The 22459-nt window shown below is 40.9% G+C and overlaps 1 protein-coding gene across 3 annotated transcripts; it reads right to left on the bottom strand.

Annotated features, from left to right (window-relative positions):
• Window positions 1-11070: 11070 nt before the first annotated feature.
• Window positions 11071-21046, bottom strand: bnc1 (basonuclin 1). Of its 3 annotated transcripts, XR_007181696.1 has the most exons (6): window positions 20553-21046; window positions 18312-18414; window positions 16925-17160; window positions 14596-16325; window positions 12167-13413; window positions 11071-12011 (listed from the first exon to the last, which is right to left on the bottom strand). XR_007181696.1 is itself a non-coding variant. In XM_048169224.1 (5 exons), the coding sequence occupies exons 1-5, from the start codon at window positions 20559-20561 to the stop codon at window positions 12819-12821; spliced, it is 2673 nt and encodes an 890-aa protein (XP_048025181.1). In that variant the 5' UTR covers window positions 20562-21046; the 3' UTR covers window positions 11071-12818. The 3 variants fall into 3 exon arrangements, 2 of the variants coding, with proteins under 2 accessions (XP_048025181.1, XP_048025182.1); XM_048169224.1 differs by having other exon boundaries at window positions 11071-13413; XM_048169225.1 differs by having other exon boundaries at window positions 11071-13341.
• Window positions 21047-22459: the final 1413 nt, after the last annotated feature.

Raw genomic sequence — 22459 nt, 5'->3', positions numbered from 1 at the left:
TCCAGTGTAAAACCTAGGCACCACCACACAAATGTTTTTGTTAATGACTGTACAGGATTTAACACAGAGTAGCTGTCATGATCACTAGTGAGAGTGCCCTATCAGCCACTAGAGGGCACTCCATCCCGGACTCTTGTTTTCACCCCTTGGACTTCATTACCCATAACACACTTCCCGGACAATTATCCCATGTCATTACACCCAGCTGTTTTGTGTTTCCTCATCAGTGTCTGTCTCAGACACTGATGCATGGCCAAAGAACGTGCCCAATTTTTCTCCCAAGCAGAACAAGAGCTTTTAATGGAAGGTTATGCCGAATTTGAGTCATTAATTAAAATGACAGGGAACACCTCAAAGTCTGCAAAAAGCCAGGAGAGTGGGCTGGCAAAAAGTAGCAGACAAATTAAATGCGTAAGTGCTGTCCATAGTAAATGTTTCTATCATTTTCTACAGTATGTATTTTTGCATTTTAATAATTTTATATTTACTTTCTTTAACCCTCAGGGGTCTGAAGATTTTTGGGGCCCTGGAGAAGTTTTCACTGTATTCAGCACAAACTAGGCTGCAATAATATGTGAGGAACATGTATGTACATGTTTGTGTTTTTGAAGGAATAGCGTTTATGCGTGGTTATTGAAAAAAACAAAAAACTTAAGTCACTGAAATAAGGCCAAAAAATATATATTAAAACTGTGTTCACAAGGATTCTGGTATTGGAGGTTGTAGACTAGAGTTTTTGCTTCAGAATGAAGTAAAAATTATCCTTCCTACTCCTTCATATAAAACAATAGAGAGATTAAAATTTTCTAAGACACTTTTGGTCAAGAAACACAGTATGCATGGAGGCGTGAATCCTCATGTATAATGGGTGATTCTCACCTGAGAAGACAAAAGAATTGAATAATAATGACCTGAAATGACTTGCATATTAATGAGGCCTTTCAGTCAGGTAGGCTGTGAAAAAACCCTCTGTGATCATGCTAATAACAGGATTAAAGTCCACTCAGGACAAAAAAAAACATGATTTTTGTGATCTCATGCATGCACGTATTATTGCACATGATATGAAGAAAATTTTGTATAGGCCTATGTTAAATTACACTACCAGTCAAAAGATTGAACACATTGCCATTATAATGTTTTTAAAAGAAGTCTCAAGTCTCTAACCAAATAATGGTTTTCTATTTTAATATACTTTAAAATATAATGTATTTCTGTGATGCAAAGCGTCTGAACATTCCTACCTCTAGGGCATTTCATATAGGCTACTATATTTGTTATATTATAGAGCCTAAATGTTGATGTGCAGTTGACAAACTATACATCATTAAAAAGATCTAAGACTCAAGCTTCACATTTTGACTCTTAAAATCTTATATTGACCATAATTTCTTAATATGCTTAAAAGCATACACATTTGGAGAAATATTGATGGATTCTCATATGTTTATATAAATTTTCTATACAGAGGAGTAATATTTATTATTCTATATTTATTGTCATCATTATGAGCGCTGGATGCTGTGTTTTTAATTCATACTTGAGCCGGAGGGCGCTCTGCCCCTTTTGTCCACAAATGCCTCAGTAAAAGAAGAGGCATATCATGTGACAATCAAGGAACTAACAGAGGCAAGAGATCGCTAAATATGGCTATTCAAAACACTTTTGAAGACAATAAATACACGATTGAGATGACGTGGGCGTGGCCGCATTAGCGGATAATGAGCTGAATCACAGACTTCTGACATGGCTCTCTTTTCATACAGATTACATAAACACAGAAGGGTTGTTTTCGATTTGACTTATGTTTTAAAACCTGACATCTTAACGTTTTTTTAGACATAAGTGTAATTTTTTTGTCATTAGTATTCACTAAGTTATAGTTCATTTTCTAAGAACTATCAGATTGGACTTCGTTCAGAGGGAGACGAGAGATCACGCATCATGTTAGTTTTCTTTATTTTACAAAAAGCACAACATTTTCTTTTTACTCTGAGTGTACACAAATAAAAGAAGATATTCCACAGATTAAAATGGTGTATAACTCTTAATTGAATGTGCAACATTGACGGAGTATTTTGAGTCTTTTTCACACTGATAAGAAAAAAACCACGGTGGTATCACCGGCGATACCCTCAGACCTCAGAGTGTTAATGTCAGAGCCACCACTGGACCCACTAGAACATGGGAACAAGTAAAAGTGAAATACAAGAATATTCTACAAAATGGTAGCCTTTAATTCATACTGTCTTTATTTTAAAAAGTCACTTTTTTTTTCCTTCTTTTTAAAAGCCACTGTTAAATTATGTGTTTGTCTATTCATAACAGCCACCAAGAAAAAGGCTGAAAAAAAAAAAAAACAGGTGGTGGTCCTGCACCACCACAATATACCCCAGCAGAGGAGCTGGCCCTTGGATTGAATGAAAACAGAACCATTGTGGAGGGCATCCCTGGGGGCAGCTCTTCCTCAGACCCAAAGACAGGGACCAGTAGCAGCACCATCTTCATTACTGGTAGGCTAAATGAGCTTTCAATTCTCTTAGTACACTGTAAAATTATTTGTTGCTGCATTAAATGAAGTATAATCCAAATGGCTGGTACAGTCATTTCAACTCTTTGTGAAAGTGAAAACTTCTAAACTTTTAGTTAATACAAAATATGTTGCCATGAGTTATTGATCACATTATATTTTTTTACAGTGTAGTTAATTGTAATGACAATCCCCCCCCCCCTCTTTTTTTGCAGTTTTACATAATACACCAACACTTTTACCTGTTCCCATGCAAGTGGTGGCTGAAGCATATGCAGTAAGTTGTGTACTTTTTCTAACTTGCATAAAGGGAAGAAAGTGCAACACTCTGTAATACCCATTTATTTCCATTGCACAGGACAGTGAAAAAACCCTCTCAGAAGACTGTCCTTTGGAGGAAGAACCTGTAAGTGCATAAATACCTTTACACTAATTTATATATAGCCTACTTGTGTACCTATTCTTTCTGTCTGCAATTTGAGTTGCAGGAGTCCACACCTAGAGAAAGGCCTACAGAAAGGCTTGCAGAAGAGTCTGCACAAAGAACTAATACAGAGGTGGACAGTGTTGTACTTTTACTTTTTACTTTTGTTGCATGAGGCATGTTTTGACCTTTTTTTTTTGTTTTTGTTTTTTTTTACAAAATGACAGGGTGACATCCGTTCCCTCTATAAACGGCATCTTCAACAAAAAATTGAGTATTTTGAGCTGAAAAAATGCAAATTAAGAGGAGAAATTGAACTTGACAACTTGAAAAAGATAAAAATTGCTCTAGAGATAGAGTTGCTTCAAAAGGACTTTCAGAGTAAGTGCTAATACACCATTTGACACATAGTTATGTAAAGTCACCAATACTACTATCTCTAATTGCAGGCAAAAGATGACTTGCTGGCTTTTCTTTATAAAGAATTGTTTAAATAAAACTCCGGGAACTAAGCATATTTGTTGTCTTTTATTACACATTCAAAAATGGTGTTCCACAATTCTGTCCCGTGCAGCTCTGCCACTAGGTTGGTCCAAGTGCACTGGCTGGAGGTCATCATCAGGCTGCACCCCCACCACAGGGATCCTCTCCTTTCTGATAGTGGCGATGTTATGCAATATGGCACATGCAACAATTATGTCACAGGCCCTGTCAGGTGCAACCCTCAGACTTTTTATACACTGAAATCTTTCCTTTAGTTGCCCAAAGGTCATTTCAATGCGTGCCCTTGTCCTGGCTAGAGCTGCATTGTAACGGGTTTGTGGTCCAGGGTTTGGGTCAGGGAAGGGCGTCATAAAATACTGCCTGCAGGCATAGCCCCTGTCTCCAAGCAGGATCCCATCAAAATCCCCTGTATAATGGAAAAATGCAGTTTTGTTAGGCTCAGCATAGGTGTGTGTGTAATACTGTGAGCTTGACATTTATGTTCCCTTACCACGTTCAAATAATGTGCATAAATGTGACTCTCTGAAAATTCTTGAGTCATGCACTGATCCTGGCCATTTTGCTTCCACATTTGTAATATGGAACATAGAGTCACACACCATCTGTGAGATTTTAGTCAGTCAACTGCATACTTTTTGATTTCATTCCTTTTTTTTAATGTAATAAATTACTAATCTGGAATATTATAAATTGTAATAGTAACTTACCTGCAAATTTACACTGTGAAACCCCTTTCGGTTCACAAAATCTCCTTCATTTGGGCCAGGTGGGGCCTTGATGGGGATGTGTGTGCAGTCTATGGCACCAATCACGTTAGGGAAGCCTGAATGACACATACTGTTAGTCATACTTTTTGGCATGGTCATGATTGCATGTCATTAACAATTATAAATGTACCTGCAATAGCGAAAAAATTCTGCTTTACAACCTGGGGTCTTAAGTGGCTTGGGAATACCACAAAAACCCCTAAAAACTGCTTGAGTGCCAGGTAAACTTTGCGAATGGCACGACAGACAGCACTTTTCACTAAGTTCTCTGCGTCTCCAATAGTATAAAGGAAAGTGCCACTCGCAAAGAATCTCAGGGCAATGCACACAATGCACGACTCCTCCATGTTGAACACTTAATGTGTGGTTCCAACAAATTAATAATGTAAATGACACCCTCACGAGAAAAACGGTATCTCTCAACAATTACACTTTCGCGCTGGGCTAAAAGATCCTGTCTATCCCGCAATACCTGATTAATTTGAAAAGCTCTGCGAATTATTCTCGCACCTTCCGCAACAGGTTGCTCGCGTAAAAACGGACAAGACATGGCTGCGACAGACTTCCCTATCTCCTCCGCTTATAAAGCCTCAATCTAATCCTGTTTACATGAAATAAGCCTGCTCCCGAGCAGGTTTGAGCTTACGGACCTGTTGCTATGACAGCAAGTCTAGGATGAGCTTCGAAGAACCAAACGATCCAAGATCATGCCAAATCGTCAACAATCAAATCCAGCTAACTGAGTTAGCGACGTACGAAGAACAGGCCCCAGGTCACCAGTTTCTTTGTTTGTTTTCTTGTTTCTTGTTTGATTGCTTTGTGGATGTTGACCCCTGCCTGTTTTTGGATATACGACTTTGGATTACCCATTAAATACCCTGCACTTGGATCTGTCTGTTCGTCACTGTGATTTATCGTGACAGAAAACTCCATCACCAAGAGATCCAGCAGGATGGGAATTCATATCACTCCCCCGGCTACTATAAAGGAGCGGATGGCTCGACTCAAAAATTTGATGACCCTGAAACAACAGGGGGTGGAGGTAGGAGGTTTTGCCCAATTGTTTTGGACCCTGGCGGTGGGGCTGGGATATAATGATGCTGCTTTAATGGACCTTTTGAATGGTTGCCTGGATAACTCGTTACCTCTGTGGGAGATGGATGGACTGGGAGACCTGGACTTTTGGGGGTTCGTCCACTATCTCGAACTTCGGAGTAAGTGGGCCACACCAGGTCAGTCAGACCCCGCTACAGCCAGTAAGTCCACTCCAGTCAGTGAATCCACTCCAGAACCCGCTCCAGTCAGTGAGTCCACTCCAGAGCCCGCTCCAGTCAGTGAGTCCACTCCAACCAGTGAGTCCACTCCAACCAGTGAGTCCACTCCAGCCAGGGAGTCCACTCCAGTCAGTGAGTCCACTCCAGAGTCCGCTCCAGCCAATGAGTTCGCTCCAGCCAGTGAGTCCACTCCTGAGCCCGCTCCAGCCAGTGAGTCTGCTCCAGCCAGTGAGTCCACTCCAGAGCCCGCTCCAGCCAGTGAGTCCGCTCCAGAGCCCGCTCCAGTCAGTGAGTCCACTCCAGCCAGGGAGTTCGCTCCAGAGTCTGTTCCAGCCTGTGGGTCCACTTCGGTGCCTACAGATGAGGTAGGCACAGAGCCACTGCCTCACCTTCATAAGAGGAGGAAAAGGAGGAGAAGGGCTTCCTCCGTCCTTCAAGGCCCGGAGGCCTTTCCCGAGTCCGCTCCAGCCAGTGAGTCCGCTCCAGCCAGTGAGTCCGCTCCAGCCAGTGAGTCCGCTCCAGCCAGTGAGTCCACTCCAGCCAGTGAGTCCGCTCCAGCCCCCGCTCCAGCCAGTGAGTCCGCTCCAGCCAGTGAGCCCGCTCCAGCCAGTGAGCCCGCTCCAGCCAGGGAGTCCTCTCCAGTCAGGGAGTTCGCTTCAGAGTCTGTTCCAGCCTGTGGGTCCACTTCGGTGCCTATAGATGAGGTAGGCACAGAGCCACCGCCTCACCCTCATAAGAGGAGGAAAGGGAGGAGAAGGGCTGCCTCCTATCCTTCAAGGCCTGGAGACCACTCTAGAGGTGGTTCTTTGTTTCCCCAAGCACCTTACCCTGCCGGCGCCACCTAAGCGCCCTGCCCTGCCGGCGCCAACTAAGCGCCTTGCCCTGACGGCGCCAACTAAGCGCCTTGCCCTGACGGCACCGCCAGAGCAGCCCGAGCCCGCTGCCGTCCCAGAGCAGCCCGCTCTCACTGATACGGCCACGGAGGCCATCACCGAGCTGCCCGCTCTCCCTGATACGGCCACGGAGGCCAGCACCGAGTTGCCCGCTCTCCCTGATATGGCCACGGAGGCCGGCACCAAGCTGCCGCTCTCCCTGATACGGCCACGGAGGCCGTCACCGAGCTGCCGCTCTCCCTGATACGGCCACGGAGGCCGTCACCGAGCTGCCCGCTCTCCCTGATACGGCCACGGAGGCTGGCACCGAGCTGCCCGCTTTCCCTGATACGGCCACGGAGGCCGTCACCGAGCTGCCCGCTCTCCCTGATACGGCCACGGAGGCCGTCACCGAGCTGCCCGCTCTCCCTGATACGGCCACAGAGGCCGGCACCGAGCTGCCCGCTCTCCCTGATACGGCCACGGAGGCCAGCACCGAGCTGCCCGCTCTCCCTGATACGGCCACGGAGCACCCTTGGTCTGTCCTGCCACCGCCCAGGCCGTCTGCCCTGTCGCCGCCGCCCAGGCCGTCAGCCCTGCCGCCACCAGCCCTGCCGTTGCCGCTCAGGCCGCCAGCCCTGCGGCCAGCGCCATCCAAGCCTTCTGTCCTGCCGCTGCCATCCAAGCCTTCTACCCTGCCGCCACTGCCCAGGCCGTTTGATCCGTTGAAACCCGCCTGGTCAGTTCCTCCAGTGCCGCCCTGGCAATCAGCCAGGAATCCAGACCTGCGGGAACCCGCCTGGTCAGTTCCTCCAGCACCGCCCTGGCAATCAGCCAGGACTCCAGACCTGCCGGCGCCCACCTGGTCAGTTCCTCCAGCACCGCCCTGGCAATCAGGCAGGACTCCAGACCTGCTGGAACCCACCTGGTCAGTTCTTCCAGCGCCGCCCTGGCATTCAGCCAGGACCCCGACCATCAGGGAGCCCCCATGGTCTGTTCCTCCAGCTCCCCCCTGGCCTTCAGTTGGGGACTCTGGACCTGGCCCGCCATCCCTCCCCCTGATCCTCCTCCTGTCCACCTCCCTCCTGAGTTTTTTGTGTTTTTGTTTTTTGTTTTTTTTGTCTGGTGGAGCGTCTGGTAGCCGCTCCTTTGAGAGGGGGGAGGGGGGGGGGGGGTAGTGTCATGATCACTAGTTAGAGTGCCCTATCAGCCACTAGAGGGCACTCCATCCCGGACTCTTGTTTTCACCCCTTGGACTTCATTACCCATAACACACTTCCCGGACAATTATCCCATGTCATTACACCCAGCTGTTTTGTGTTTCCTCATCAGTATCTGTCTATTTATACCCTGTTTGTTTCTGCTTTAGTCATGGAGTTTTCAGTTCAGGTCACCAGTTTCTTTGTTTGTTTTCTTGTTTCTTGTTTGACTGCTTTGTGGATGTTGACCCCTGCCTGTTTTTGGATATACGACTTTGGATTACCCATTAAATACCCTGCACTTGGATCTGTCTGTTCGTCTCTGTGATTTACCGTGACAGTAGCTCAATACCAGTTACAAAAGACACTGTTACAGTCTGTCACAGGCAATTCTAGTTGCATTTTTCAATTAATTTCTTAAATTATCCTTTGACTATATTCTGGCCCGCCATCTAGTGGCGAAAATGTTTTTTGGTCCAATGCCAAACTTAATTGCCAACCGCTGACCTAAATCTTTTGGAGTTTTGTTTCAGTCAAATGTTAATTTTGTCTTCATGTACAATTACTTACAATTACTGTAAAGCTGCTTTGAAGCAATCTGTATAGTGCTATGTAGATAAAGCTGACTAGTGGAGGGAAGACTGAATCAATTTCAAAGGTCAACAATACAGTACCAATCTATAATTTGGGTTGTTTGTTTAAATAAATTTACTATTGTCTAAATTGACATTCACTGTCAAGAGTTTGCTGTAGTGTTTCTGAACTTACAGCATTAGTACACTAAATAAAGTTGTTTAACTGACAGCAAATGTCTTATTAACTGAAGTGTATAAAGACTGAATAATTTTTATTTTTATTTTATTGTCATAAACAAATGTGTTGTGAGCTTCATAGACCTTAATCAGGTTCTAAACCAATATCTTATGAAGATTATATGAGCAAACCTAACAGAGTATCAGTAATAATCAAAATAACAACATAATTTAAAAAACAAACATTACCCACACAATGTCTGCCTTATTTTCTATCGTCTCCTCCCTTGCAACTTCATTCAGTAGAGAAAATGAGAAATATGAAGCTTCATTCATAAAGCATATTATCTTTAAATGTTTAAATGCAATAACTAATGCTCTTACCTGTTTTCATCGGTTCTGTCTAAAACCTAATCTATTTGGCCCATTCATATGTGGTTTAATTTATAACCAACATCTTTACTGGGATCATGAAAAAAACAAAAAAAACAAAAAAACATTGAAAATTCTGTCAAGTCCTAATGGACATCTTGAGTGCATAAAAAGCTCCTGGGATGGCCAATACATGAGTCGTTCCTTGCAGTTATGACACAGAAGAGTAATTTTAAGAAAGGGAAACTTTTCCCCAAACCATAACCTAAACTTCATCCACAAACTCTTTATAAACTCGTGCCCGCCTTTCTTATGTGTGGATTCGGACCCACTGTTCAAACAACTGAACAAAATAGTGTGTCAGTGTGTCATGAGCCACTAGGTGGAGCCAGATTGCTACAAACAAAATGGTCATTTGGTAGCAATTACATATGGAATCTGATATACACAGTACAGTCCAAAAGTTTGGAACCACTAAGATTTTTAATGTTTTTAAAAGAAGTTTCGTCTGCTCACCAAGGCTACATTTATTTAATTAAAAATACAGTAAAAAACAGTAATATTGTGAAATATTATTACAATTTAAAATAACTGTGTACTATTTAAATATATTTGACAAAGTAATTTATTCCTGTGATCAAAGCTGAATTTTCAGCATCATTACTCCAGTCTTCAGTGTCACATGATCCTTCAGAAATCATTCTAATATGCTGATTTGCTGCTCAATAAACATTTATGATTATTTTCAATGTTGAAAGCAGTTGTGTTCTTTTTTTTTCAGGATTCCTTGATGAATAGAAAGTTCAAAAGAACAGCATTTATCTGAAATACAAAGCTTCTGTAGCATTATACACTACCGTTCAAAAGTTTGGGGTCAGTAAGAATTTTTATTTTTATTTTTTTTGAAAGAAATTAAAGAAATGAATACTTTTATTCAGCAAGGATGCATTAAATCAATCAAAAGTGGCAGTAAAGACATTTATAATGTTACAAAAGATTAGATTTCAGATAAACACTGTTCTTTTTAACTTTCTATTCATCAAATAATCCTGAAAAAAAATATTGTACACAAATATTTTGTACAATTGTACACATTAAATGTTTCTTGAGCAGCAAATCAGCATATTAGAATGATTTCTGAAGGATCATGTGACACTGAAGACTGGAGTAATGATGCTGAAAATTCAGCTTTGCATCACAGGAATAAATTACTTTATGAAATATATTCAAATAGAAAACAGTTATTTTAAATTGTAATAATATTTCACAATATTACTGTGTTTTACTGTATTTTTAATTAAATAAATGTAGCCTTGGTGAGCAGACGAAACTTCTTTTAAAAACATTAAAAATCTTTGTGGTTCCAAACTTTTGGACTGTACTGTATGTATATATATATATATATATATATATATATATATATATATATATATATATATATATATATATATATCAGAAATAAGACTTTGTAGATAGCCTATTTGTTTAACATGAAAAGAAAAATATTAAGTAAAATATAAAAATTTCACCATGCACAATCACACAGTTATGCCTGACACATGCCACTAGCAAAATGCTGGTATGTTTTCACAGCATTTGTTAATTTTTACTTTACACCTGCCTCAGATTGACCTTTTAGATGAAATGCTGTGGTCTAAAATGAAAAATGGAAAAAGTAACACACAAAAACAATTATTGTTAGGGCAAAAATACTGTAATTAATAAATTGTAAAGTTTTATAACATTTAAAATGTAACAACTTTACCTGATATGAGATTTGTGCTGTGATCAGTTCAACAGAAGTTCTGTTTTCCTTATCATTGGTATTTTATGTTCCTGACCCATGATCACAGTCATACTGCTTTACTTGCTACATTCGAAACACACATTAATGGACTTCAGCTCATTTCCAGTTGCTTGTCACAGACAAGTGCATGTGAGACTGAGAGTGCGGGTAGAGAAGTTTCTACGTTTTATGCCATATGTATACTGCATTTTTTTGCTTTTATTCACATATGCCATATCTGTTGTTCATGTCCTGTAATCTGGGCTTATTTACAGGAATTTCAGTGAACCCGGTGTAAACTGTGCAAATGACAAATAAAGAAAATCAACAGTGTATGTTGCTTTGGATAAAAAATGTCTGCGAAATAAACAAATGTTATAGTGAACGAGGTCACAGCACAGACGTCTGTAATGCAGTACTTGTCTGATGTCAGGTTTTTTTCTGCTAAGGAATACAGAACTTGTCAAAATGTTATGCTTGTCATTACGTGATTGTTAAACCACACATAGCTCAGAAAAGAACCAAAAATTATATTTCATTTGTTTCTCCCTGCTTTACTAGGTTTATGAATAAAAGTATACATGTACTGATATTTTTAGATTGTTTATTAACGCAAACAAAAATGATGGAACACAAATAAATGACTGTGGGTTAGCATTAGATTGGTGTCATAATCCTGATAACCCTGCTTATCACATCTCACCATACACTTTTGGTGGTAGTGGGGGGTGGTTACAAAAGATTGTACATATAAAGCAAAGTTAAAAGTTAGAGGAATAAATGTCCACAGGTTTGTGTGTGTTTGTGGGAGTCTTCTCGCTCTACCATTGTAAGAGTCATTTTGTTGAGCTCTGATTCACAAACAGATGTATTAGCATCAGAAAATCTTCATTTGCTGACCTCAGCCTAACCCTTCACTAGTATGATCCTGTGACTTTACTAATTCCTCATGCTCATTATAAAGCAACATCTTGTTAAACTGATGCAAATGTATTACAAAACTGAATCTTCAGGCTTTTAGGACAACCTGTGTTTCAGCATTTACAAGGACCCTGGTGTGTCCATGTGAGCAGTTTTACTCTTCTGTTGCTCAAGAATCTTTGGTTTCCACAAGAATAACAACTATAGCAAATATAGCTGCAAGCAGCAATTAAGGGGCCAAGCACGACAGCGGGAGTTACAAGTCAATTTAATAGGATATAGCATTATTTAATGTAACAATTGTAAAAATGACTGTGACAGCAAGGATTCAGACTGAAATAACAGTAAGACAGATTTCACTGATTTCTTCAAATTTCACAACAAGAATAGAGTGAGAACACAAAGCCAGTCCTGCCGAAATAATGCATTTCATCACAAAGAATTATGTAGCTAAGCCGCATGGTTGAATAGTTAAAGGCAAAAGAAAAGTGAGAATTTGAACTTTTTTGTGGTATAGAGTTTAAGTGATAGACCCCAAATGTGCTCTAGGGACGTCACAGACTCCCATGACATGAGAAGAAAACGAACAAACACTGCAGGTGCTTGGCCCCTAAAATAAAACATACATACAATAACTTACTCAACAAGAACACAACAGTCTCTTTAAAGAGCATATTGATTGAAATGGCAACACAATCTATCAACTTCACTAAATCTTTTGTAATAAAAACAAATCTGAACAGCAAGCAAACACAAATGTATTACCAGAAAACTGCCTGCAGCACATGCGAGTCCTGCACCTTCAAACAGCTCAGGCTTCTAATCACTCTCTCGCCAGTACTCGATAGTGCTCGCTCGCTCTTTCTCTAATCTGCTGTAGTCGTGCTGTATCAATGTTCTGTCCCAGTCTCATGATGAGGAGAAATGTGTCCCCTCAGTGGATAAGTGCAGAGAAGAAAAAAACACAACATCATTTTTATGTAGCTTTGGATAAAAAATGAGGGACTAAACATACTGTATAACAGCACTAATTGTTTTTAAGGATCTCTAAAGGTGATTAAAATGATTTTGCATGTGCTTTCCTGTGTGTTGGCGAGCATCACTGTCTCTTCAGTCTTTTGCTTTGTCATTTCTTCAGTCATTTTAGGCATATGTCTTTCTGTCCTACTCTCAAAAAAATCAATAAATATAAGTAAAGATCCTCAAGTAGATATTACGGTAGAGATGAAAACATATCTTAACAATAAAAAGGTAAAAGACATCAGGGTTTATTATAAATATGATTGTCCTTCCAGTTGTGCTTGATTGTACAGTACAATGACCAGAGTGCTTATGAACCCAAATTGTTAAGAGTGAATCTCTGAGTATGTATATTTAGGAGAATATGGCTCTGTGTGTGTGTGTGTGTGTGTGTGTCCTACTCCTGACTGAGGGAGGTATTCATCGTAAGGTTACGGTGTAGATTTGGATTCTGACTGTGTCGGTTGCGGCTCCGAACAGAGGAGAATGTAGTGTCACACCCTGGAACTTTGCACTTGTGAAGGAGGCGAAGGTGCACTGTTTTGTAATGAGCCCTGAATGTGCCTTTGTTGCTGTAAACTTTCTGACAGAGATGGCAAGTGATGGGTGATAAGCTGTGGGACTGCTGGCTGAGGCAAGGTGGAGACGCGGCCCCTCCGACACTCAGCCCGTCGCAGCTCTCGTCGCTGTCCTCTAGAGGGAGCCCTTCCTCACTGCCCATGTCTGAGTCCCAGGATGAGTGGGCGCTTCCTCTGGTGCTCAGGTCCAATACAGCTTCATTCTCTGCAGCACCCTCTACTGGCTCAGTTGCTCTTTCCAGTGATTTACTCATGGGGAAGACGAGGCCTGTACGGTGACTCCCTTTGAGGATGACAGACATCTGACTGAGGGGCTCTTTGTGAGGGAGATCTGGATGCTCTCTGCGGAGAGAAGATGTTCCTGAATGATCTTTGGTCAACAGCCTGTGGTGCAGATTCAGGTTTGCACTGTGTCTAGAGAATTAAAAGCAAAAACGTTTGAAGAGAAAACCAACATGCATTTGTTTCTAACTTTTTTTAATGAATAAAATGAGTCTTAAACTCTTAGCAGGCCCGGCTCTACAGGCCCACCGTGGCCCCATTCCAAATAATGACCAATTGCAAAATTGGTGCGATGTTCAGTTCAGCTCCAGATTTTGAAGGAGATCATGCTTTTCAGCCACTTGGTATAAAAAATCCACTTGTTATTTAGAAACTAGTAAGCATTATTGAACATGACCACTGTGGTCTTCATAAACATTCAAATGATTTTAAACAGTTTAAGCGTAAGAAGACGTGAAAGAAACTCACGCGTTGACTGAGACACAGCTCTCTGTGTGCGCTGTTTTCTGTGCTCTTACACACAAAGTGCACTCACAGAGAGCTGCGTCTCAGTCAACGCACCATTACCGAACAGAATTCTCTAATGCGTCTTATAGCACGTAAATGAATGTTAATGAACCCAAACAGTTGGAAGAAAATCTGATGTGTGTCAGATCCCTGCCTTTTTTCTTAAAGTGACAGTAGCTTGATATACCTGCTGCTGTCTTGTGTTATTAAACTTAATTAAAGAACAAAATAAAATATTTATTAAAAAAATCTCCTTAAATCTGCTCTTGATTGAATAACTTCTTTAGCATTAATAGGATTAATATATATTTGATTTATACATTATAGTATTTCATACCTAAATACTGTTAGACTTACCTGAAAACTGTTTGTTTCATTTGTATCTTTGTTTTATTGTATTTATTTGTGCTATTGCATGAAATTTGTTCATCCGTTCTTAGTTTGTTACTGACTGTTTACTTGTCTATTAACATTATTTATTAAAATACAATGTTTTTTGGCAGGGCAAGTAACCAGTAACTTCCCTAGTGTTGAGCCCTTTGAGTTCATATATAGAGTACCTTTTAAGACCTGCCCCTTTTGTTGTAAAATAAAGTTATAAAATTTGTTGCGGGGAAAAAAATAAAATAATGTATAAACTACAGCCCACCAGGAATATCACTTGGCCCACCTTTCTCAAAGCTGGAGCCGGACCTGACTCTTAGTCCTAATGCATCAACACAAAAACTGTCATCATGTGTTTTTAAATAACTGCCTGGTGTAATATATTACACACACATTCATTTCTCTCAAGCCTAACCATCTTACCGGTCTCTGCTGCGACGGGAAGGAAAAGCAGCATTGCAGCCATCCACTGTGCACATGTGCATCTCCTTTAAGTGCACGTTTCGATAATGCATTTTGACACTGTAAGGGTTTTTAAATGTCTTGCTGCAGATCTCACAAGGGTGCGACTGCTCTTCCTTATCATCTGTACATATGGTCTCTGGGTCACTGCAGCCGTCTGCACAGTTTTCACTGCTGTGTGTGAAATGGGCCGGTCGGTGGCTGCAGGGTTGGTCTGGCCGTGAACTGCATGTTGGTTCTTCACATTTTGAGGACTCCCTTTCTTTCTCATCATTCCGTTTAGTGTGAAAGAGAGAAGGAGAAGACGGTGAGATGATACGACTGTCCTCCTGAGTCATTTTGTCCCATTCTGTGTCCTGGGAGTTGGGGGTGGATCGGAGAAGAACATCACAGTCCACAGGTTCACGCCCCATGCTGCTGATGTCACACTTTTCTGTGTCTGTACAGGGGCTGAGGGGCGGAGTCTCCTCCTCGGACATGCCCTCTGCTGCCAGCTCATCCTTCTCGATTTTGATGGGCATGCTGGACTTCCGAGACTTCTTCTTGGGCACCGGCTCCGTGTCGGTCTGCACGTGACTGGTGCTGACGGGCACAGAGGAGGACAGCAGCGGGAGGGAGGGCAAGCTGCCCGGCGTATGAGCCAGCTCGGCTGGGGTCACCAGGCTTCGGTAAAAGGGAAGCACGGGCTGCACAGTCTTTAGGTTGGGAAAGAGGATTCCGCTCTGGCTCATGCCGGATAAAGAGCCGTGTAGTTTGGGCTCAGAGTTGCGGATGATGAAACTTGAGACAGTCCTGCTCTCTGGGATGGAGGCGAACTCTCTCTTCTCACCCTCGGCCTCGTCCTCCTGCCTTGGGCTCAGACCGCCCCGCAGGTCCTTGTCGCGATTATTGCGGTTCATTGGCATGTGCAGCCGTGGGTTCGGATTCGCACTGTGCCTGTTTCGACTGCGTAAAGAGCTGAACACCATGTTGCAGCCCTCAATGGTGCACTTGTGTTTGATCTTCAGATGAACGGCATTATAGTGTATCTTCAGCGTGCCCTTATCATAGAAGGTCTTCTCACAGGCACTGCAGAACACACGGCCCTTCTTCAAGGATCCGCTCTTCTCTGCACACCGCATCTTGTTCTCGGGTGACATGTGTGTGATTTCAGAAGTGATGGAGGACGTACAAGGCGTGGAGGGAGAAGAGTTTTCACTCACATTAAACTCTTCCGACTCCATCTTTGGAGACTGTGTGTCCAGCAGCACCTCTGCTCTCACAGGGCCCGTGTCGAACGGAGCAGTGTTGTCAAGACCTAGTTCTGATGTCTCGTGTCTCATTTGTGCCTCCTGGTGGCTGGACTCAGTACTGGAGCTCAGCAATGGTGGAACAGAATTCAGCAGTTGCAGTGGCAGCATGAGAGCCATACTGTTCACTAGCGTCTCAAAATGGTGTCCGTTACTACAACTGGGTGCTTCTGCTTTAGCGGGCGGCCGCACAGAGCGCTGTGTACTGCTTTCAATGAAGCTGCGGATGTCAGAATTGGTCCTAGGGGTCGGAACAACAACAGCCTGTCCCTCCTTATCCTGCAGGGCCATGAGCTCCACGATGGACTTGGTCTCTCCAAAACGCAGGAATTGCTGCAACGTTACGATCTCCTCTTCAAAGGTCATTATGGCCCAGCGGTCCAAAACCTTACCGGCCACATCCTAGACACACAAGGAATATCATTTGCATTATGAATTCTAAACTAACAAATGTCCTGTACTGGGACCCTAAAATACTCCATAACTTCTGACAGATTGACAGAGTTACTAAATAACAAGTCGTCCATACATCTAATGCATGTGGACTTGAGAGGTCTAATTACCGCAGCAGAGTGATACATTCTGGAGCGTAATTTTTCTTCATTTAGATGATGCGGGTTTCCCTGTCGAAGTAGGAGGGGAGGGGAGAGATCAGAGGGGAGTCGGGCAAGTCTTTCAGTCCGCCTGTAATTACTCTTGAGTGCCAGCAGGCTTTGAAAGTCATGCAGCAGCTTCATGTTGTAACCAGAATAAATATTTTATCATACAGCATTCATCTGGAGGTCTGAAGAGGCTTTAACTTTACATTCTCCACTAGAGGAACTAGCATGAATTTAATTCAGCCACCTGAATACTTGATAAGCAAATAGAATGAAGAAATCTCGGTGGCTCACCACTGGATTTTTGAGGAAAAGTGTAACAAAACTGTAATTATACCTCTCAAATTGAAGTAGGTTTTCAAGTGTGAGTCGAGTGAAAGGAGCAGATTGCTAGCAGCTCACCTGCAGGACATAACCACGGATGTAGTCCTGGAGAGTCCAGTCCAGTGCATTTAGGATCTGAATAACCTCCTCCTGCTTAAGGACGCTGAAGAGTCGGTCCAGCAGGATCTTGAGACGCACTGGAATTGCCTGCGTCCCATAAAGCATCAGACTACAGATATCAAACACCACATTGGAGTGAACAATCTCCACCTGGCTTCCTTGGTACATGTGATGGACCTTCAGCTTACTGAGAGCTGCAATTCAGCAAAACAGACACCAGTTTACATCCCACGTGCAGAAATCAACAAAGCATCTCTTTGTGTTTCATGGCAGTACTTCTGAATGTGTGTATCTGGATTTTTTTTTCTTTCTTTCTTTCTTTTTTATTTTTTTTATTTTTGAAGAAGGTGTGGCTTTCAGTGAGCATTTGTACAAATTTTAAAAGATGTTTATCATAAACATGTTATAACATATGTATTTAATAAAAGTGTGTTTGTATATATATGCTTATGTGCATGGCTGAGAAATTACAGACAATATTGTAAATGATTATCATCTACAAACAAAAACAATTACAACAAAAAATATACTGGGATTCTAAACTGGCCATCGATTTGTCCATTTATGCCACATAGCGTTAACGTCAGAAAAGCAATATTAAGGTCTAAATTAATTTATAATGAGCAGATTTCTTTCTTTCTTTCTTTCTTTCTTTCTTTCTTTCTTTCTTTCTTTCTTTCTTTCTTTCTTTCTTTCTTTCTTTCTTTCTTTCATGTTTATTAAAGGAATATTTAAGGTTCAACAAGTTAAACTCAAACATCAGCATTTGTAGAATAATATTGATGACCACCACAATGTATTCTTTGAGGATTTAAAACTAGAAATGTGAAGCTTATAATTTTATAATATCACTTCAGTTAAAAGTTGTGTATTATTTGAGCTGTACAGTTGCTAATTTCATTTGTAAAATAATTTTTATGGTTGTTGTAGGTATCACATTTTTATGGAAACCAATTTGTAAACAATTTGTAAATAAATTTACCAAGAAAAGGTTAGGAAGCATTTTTTTCCTCAATAAAAATCATTTTGACACGCACATTGTTTTTTTGTCTTGTCGCTATACTTTTGAAACAGAATTTTAGCTTTTATAAATTGGCCCCATTCATTTCTTTTTTAAGTGTCTCAGTGTAACAGAAACAGAATTTTTTTAAGACCATTTTTAAGACATGTTGAAATTATTTTAAGGTAATAAACATTTTTAGTAGATTGAGCTTAACTTGTATTGAACACAGAATAGAGGCAGAAAGACAGAGAGAGATGACAGTGAAGAGTCTTAAAATCTGGTTTAAAGATGTGTGAAAAACGTCTGTGTGAAATGTAATATTCTATAGCATGTGAAACTCACCATGGGCGACCCAGCCGTGCCTACAGTGTTCACAGAGTCGCCGCCTCAGTTTACCAGGTTTGAAACTGTCACAGTTGCAGTTCACCACCGTGCAGCAAATAGCCTGTCCAAAAACACACAATAATGATGTCACTGAGCTTAAACATATTGCACATATTAATTAATCACAAACACGCCATTATGCTCTGTTTCATACTTTAACTTGTTAATGTTCTCCTAAATATATATATATTGTAATAAAAATATGCTTGTATATATGTGTCTGTGTAAACATACATGTGTGTATCTTTCTACATATATGCGTGTATCTCTATATATTTATTAGGATGCTCTTTGGAATATTCTCAAGCTGGAGAACATGATCATTAGGTTTTGTTTACGTACAGTAGCTCCAGTCCTGCTGTCATTAAACCAAAAGAGAGACACGTGTTATTGAGACATTCTCAAATTCATGTCCATTTTTAATTCAACATTTATTCAGGTAATGCTGTAATGTTAATTTTGTATTAAATAAACAATTAATTAAATAAAGAAATACAATTAGAAAATTTTTCTCTAGTGGTCTCAGACTGGACCCCAGTGTATATACATACATACATGATATAAAGTACTCCTCTAGGCACAAACACATACAGTGAGGTTGATAAAGATGTAATTTCATATTAATTATTTACATTTTAGCATAAATCCTGTATAGAGATAACAGAGGGCAACAGCCACAATAATCACATCAGTTATTTTTTCTCAAACCTTAAATAAACACACCGGCACTTACACACACACACAAAAAAAGAGAGAGCGACATTTGAAAATGCACATACAAATGCATATACATCACAAGAGTCAATGGAAAGCACATGATACCTTTCAGAATAAAAATACTTGATGCATTATGTTATGCCAAACAGTGTTGAGTGTTCAATTTCTGAATGAATATTAAATGTTTACTTATGCTGGTTTATGTGCTGTTCATTTTCCATAACTCTATCATTATTCTGTTCATAAAATTCCTCTTTATGAAATCTATGTGAGAATTTTTACTGTGTTTGTATTACATGGCATTCTATACAAACATGCTAATTCATGTTTTCCCTAACAGTTAAATAATCCAGCTTTATGGCTGACTGCATTATTAAATACACTACAGCAGTGATGCAGCATATTATTTTGAATTTGAATGATCAAAAAATAATTACATTTATAAAAATTATGACAACTGTAAAATGCATGAATGTACTCTGTATTTATTGCTAATGTGTAAACTTCAACCCAAAGGTCATAATTAAAATACTGACTGAATGTCACATAATATCAGACAATTATTATTTTGAGAAGATGTACAAGTCAGTAGTTCTCCTATAGGACCACAAAAGTGTAGAATATCGATGTGCAGGTATATGAAGAGAGAAAAGCTGCAGCGTGTGGTGAAAATGAGCATAGCGGTGAAGGAATCTCTAACGGAAAGAGTATCACTGTCAGATCTCACAACACAGGCCTGTAGCAGCGAACAACAATGACAGATCAACATGAGCTTAATGAACACACACACACACACAAAGCTTTCACACCCCAAGGCCATTAACTGTGTTTGCCCGCCCAGTAACAGGGTCTTAGTCCCACTTTGGGACACTAACTCGTCACCATTAGCACAAAGACAGAGAGAGAGAGAGAGAGAGCAGCGAGAGGACCTCTTAAAACTGCCAGAAAGTGGAATTGAGAAAAAAGAATTGGACTCCTGTTGTTCCGTAAAAAAAAAATCTTTCGTTGAGTCTCTACAATGAATGTGTCTTTAACATTGGTCTTCAGATTAAACAAGCGTTCCTCACACAAACATTCATCCAGCATTATGTCTGTGGCAGAGAATTACTCCTGTCTTGAATTACATTCCAGCGGACAACCAACAAACACTCACACACTTGTGAAGACATATCACACCCATCTGAACAGCACAATAAAGTTTCTTCTGAAAGATCTAGCTAGCAAATTGATCTACTAATGAAAAAAAAAAAAAAAAAACTCTTTATAAATTGATTCATATGTAAATGCACAGTTTAGCAAATTTTTGTCCCGGACACCAATAAATGACCAACACAGAAAAAAGTTGCCAATTCAGTGAAAGCACCACACAGAAAAAAAAGCATATTTTTCTCACTGTAACATCGTCTGCATATAACTCACAATCCACTTTTGTTCTTATTTAAATTCTCTAAGAAAGACTTGAACCCAAACTAAACTTCTTACCTCAGACATTTTGATCAGACTGAAGTTTCCAGTGTTTCTGAGCAGTTTGCCATTCCAGCAGCTCCTGTCTGTACAAGTTCTACGTTCTACTGCGAGAGATCCATCACTCACAGTTCAGTCACACTCACCCACACAACACACACTTTCTCCTGCAATCGACAAACGCGCCGCTCGTCCACAGGCCCGTGTGAGTGTGTGAGCGGCTCTAAAGCGTCCAGGATGAGTGTGTGCAGGAACTGGGCGCTGGGGAGTGGAATGAGACCCTCCTACCCGCCGTACTCTCTGCCTCTCACCTTAGGAGATCTCTCTCTCTCTCTCACTCACACACACACACACACACACATACACACACACACACACACACACACCTCCCCCACTGGGTGGCGGGCCAGTCCCCTCACAGCTGGCTGGAAGAGGGCATGACACGCGTCTCTCACAGAGATTTGATCAAAAGGAATCACAAAGGCTGGAGGCTCCTAATGCAGTCAGGAGAGACTCTCTACCTCTGCTCTCTCTCTCTCCAGCAGTTTGAGTAATGCATTAAATCAATGCAGCCCAGCACAAGACACACTCAAGCACTGGATACTGGATGTGTGTGTGTGTGTGTGCGCGCTTTAACAGCCTCTGATCAATCCCAGCAAGTTATGCCTTTTGCTCGCCAGAATTGTGTTTCAACAGATTCTTCTTTGCAGCGATTCGGTTGTCATATGTCCTCTTTAAATACAGAAATAAAACACAAACTTTTCAGTTCCAAACTACCTGAAAATTGTATGTTCTCTAGTAAATCGGTTGGTCATTGGTACTCATGGTTAGAAGGACATGAAGGATTTTCACTGAACGCTGAATGCGCTTGAATTCAAAAAACATTTCATTAAATGCAAATTTCTGGTAATTGTGTCTCGCAATGTATGACAATCAGTCTGTGAAGTTTATATCTATTGAGCTGATATTACATTCGGTGCAGTCACTTGACATTTTAATACACCAATTACACAGCAGGTAAAAACATGCAGCGTTTAATCCATTACAGAGCAGGTTTTAACAGGTTTTTGCTTCTTTGACGCTCAGAGACAGATGACTGAGTGGGCATCTCTTCTCCTTTAACTACAAATTTACAACAAGCAAAATGGCAGGAACTATTACTGTGTAGCTAATATAGCCTGAAATATTCAGTTAAATCTGTATTACTTACAGGAGATCAAAGCTTTATTTGTAAGAGGCAAATTTTATGAAGTCACACATGGGAAGCCCTCAGTCGTGCAGCGAGACCCAGAGGATGCTTATCAAATCAACATGCAGAAATTGGCTGGATTGCAGTGCTGCTGTTTGTAAGATAGCTTTTTTAAAGACAGAATTCGTTTTGCTGATCTTTTCCCTCAGGCTGCGGTCTGGAGTCGAGCACCGGCTCATACTGGCAGATTCCCTCCTGCTAACAGTGACTCCATTTCACATGCAAACACAAATCGCTTCATCTACAACATACAAGAATGTTTTTACACAGCAACAGTAAAAACGTCATCGAATTAAAGCTCGGTATTGAACTGCAAGCATTTGGTCATTTGGTGTGTAAACAACAGTCACGGTGAATTTGATGAGCTTGATGTGATTGTACAGTACTCTACATAACGTGCTGTACAGTTTTGGTAAATATATCAAAGTATTTTATTAAAGAAAAAACTGAGGTACCATTAAAGCGCATGGACTGTTTATCTAAAGATTTTTGCCCAAATCAACTTAAATTACATTCAGCTTCACTGTAAAAAAGAATTGTTGGTTTAACTTAAAAAAGTAAGGTTGCCTTACAATTTTGAGTTCACTGAAATTAAAAATGTAAGTTAATACAATGACGCTGATTGGTGTAATCAACAAAAACTCAAAATATTATGTTATCTGAACTACATTAATTA

This window comes from Megalobrama amblycephala, linkage group LG19, assembly GCF_018812025.1.
Source record: "Megalobrama amblycephala isolate DHTTF-2021 linkage group LG19, ASM1881202v1, whole genome shotgun sequence".
In the NCBI taxonomy this organism is placed as follows: Eukaryota; Metazoa; Chordata; class Actinopteri; order Cypriniformes; family Xenocyprididae; genus Megalobrama; species Megalobrama amblycephala.
This window is presented reverse-complemented; position numbering and strand designations above follow the sequence as displayed.

Bases quoted from the DNA above. Each gene is read 5' to 3' on its own strand.
- bnc1 (XM_048169224.1), bottom strand. The intron at 16,326-16,924 runs GTGAGCTGCTAG...TTGTGTGTCTAG, and splicing joins TCCGTGGTTATGTCCTGCAG to GATGTGGCCGGTAAGGTTTT. The intron at 13,414-14,595 runs GTAAGATGGTTA...TTAATTCTCTAG, and splicing joins TCCCGTCGCAGCAGAGACCG to ACACAGTGCAAACCTGAATC.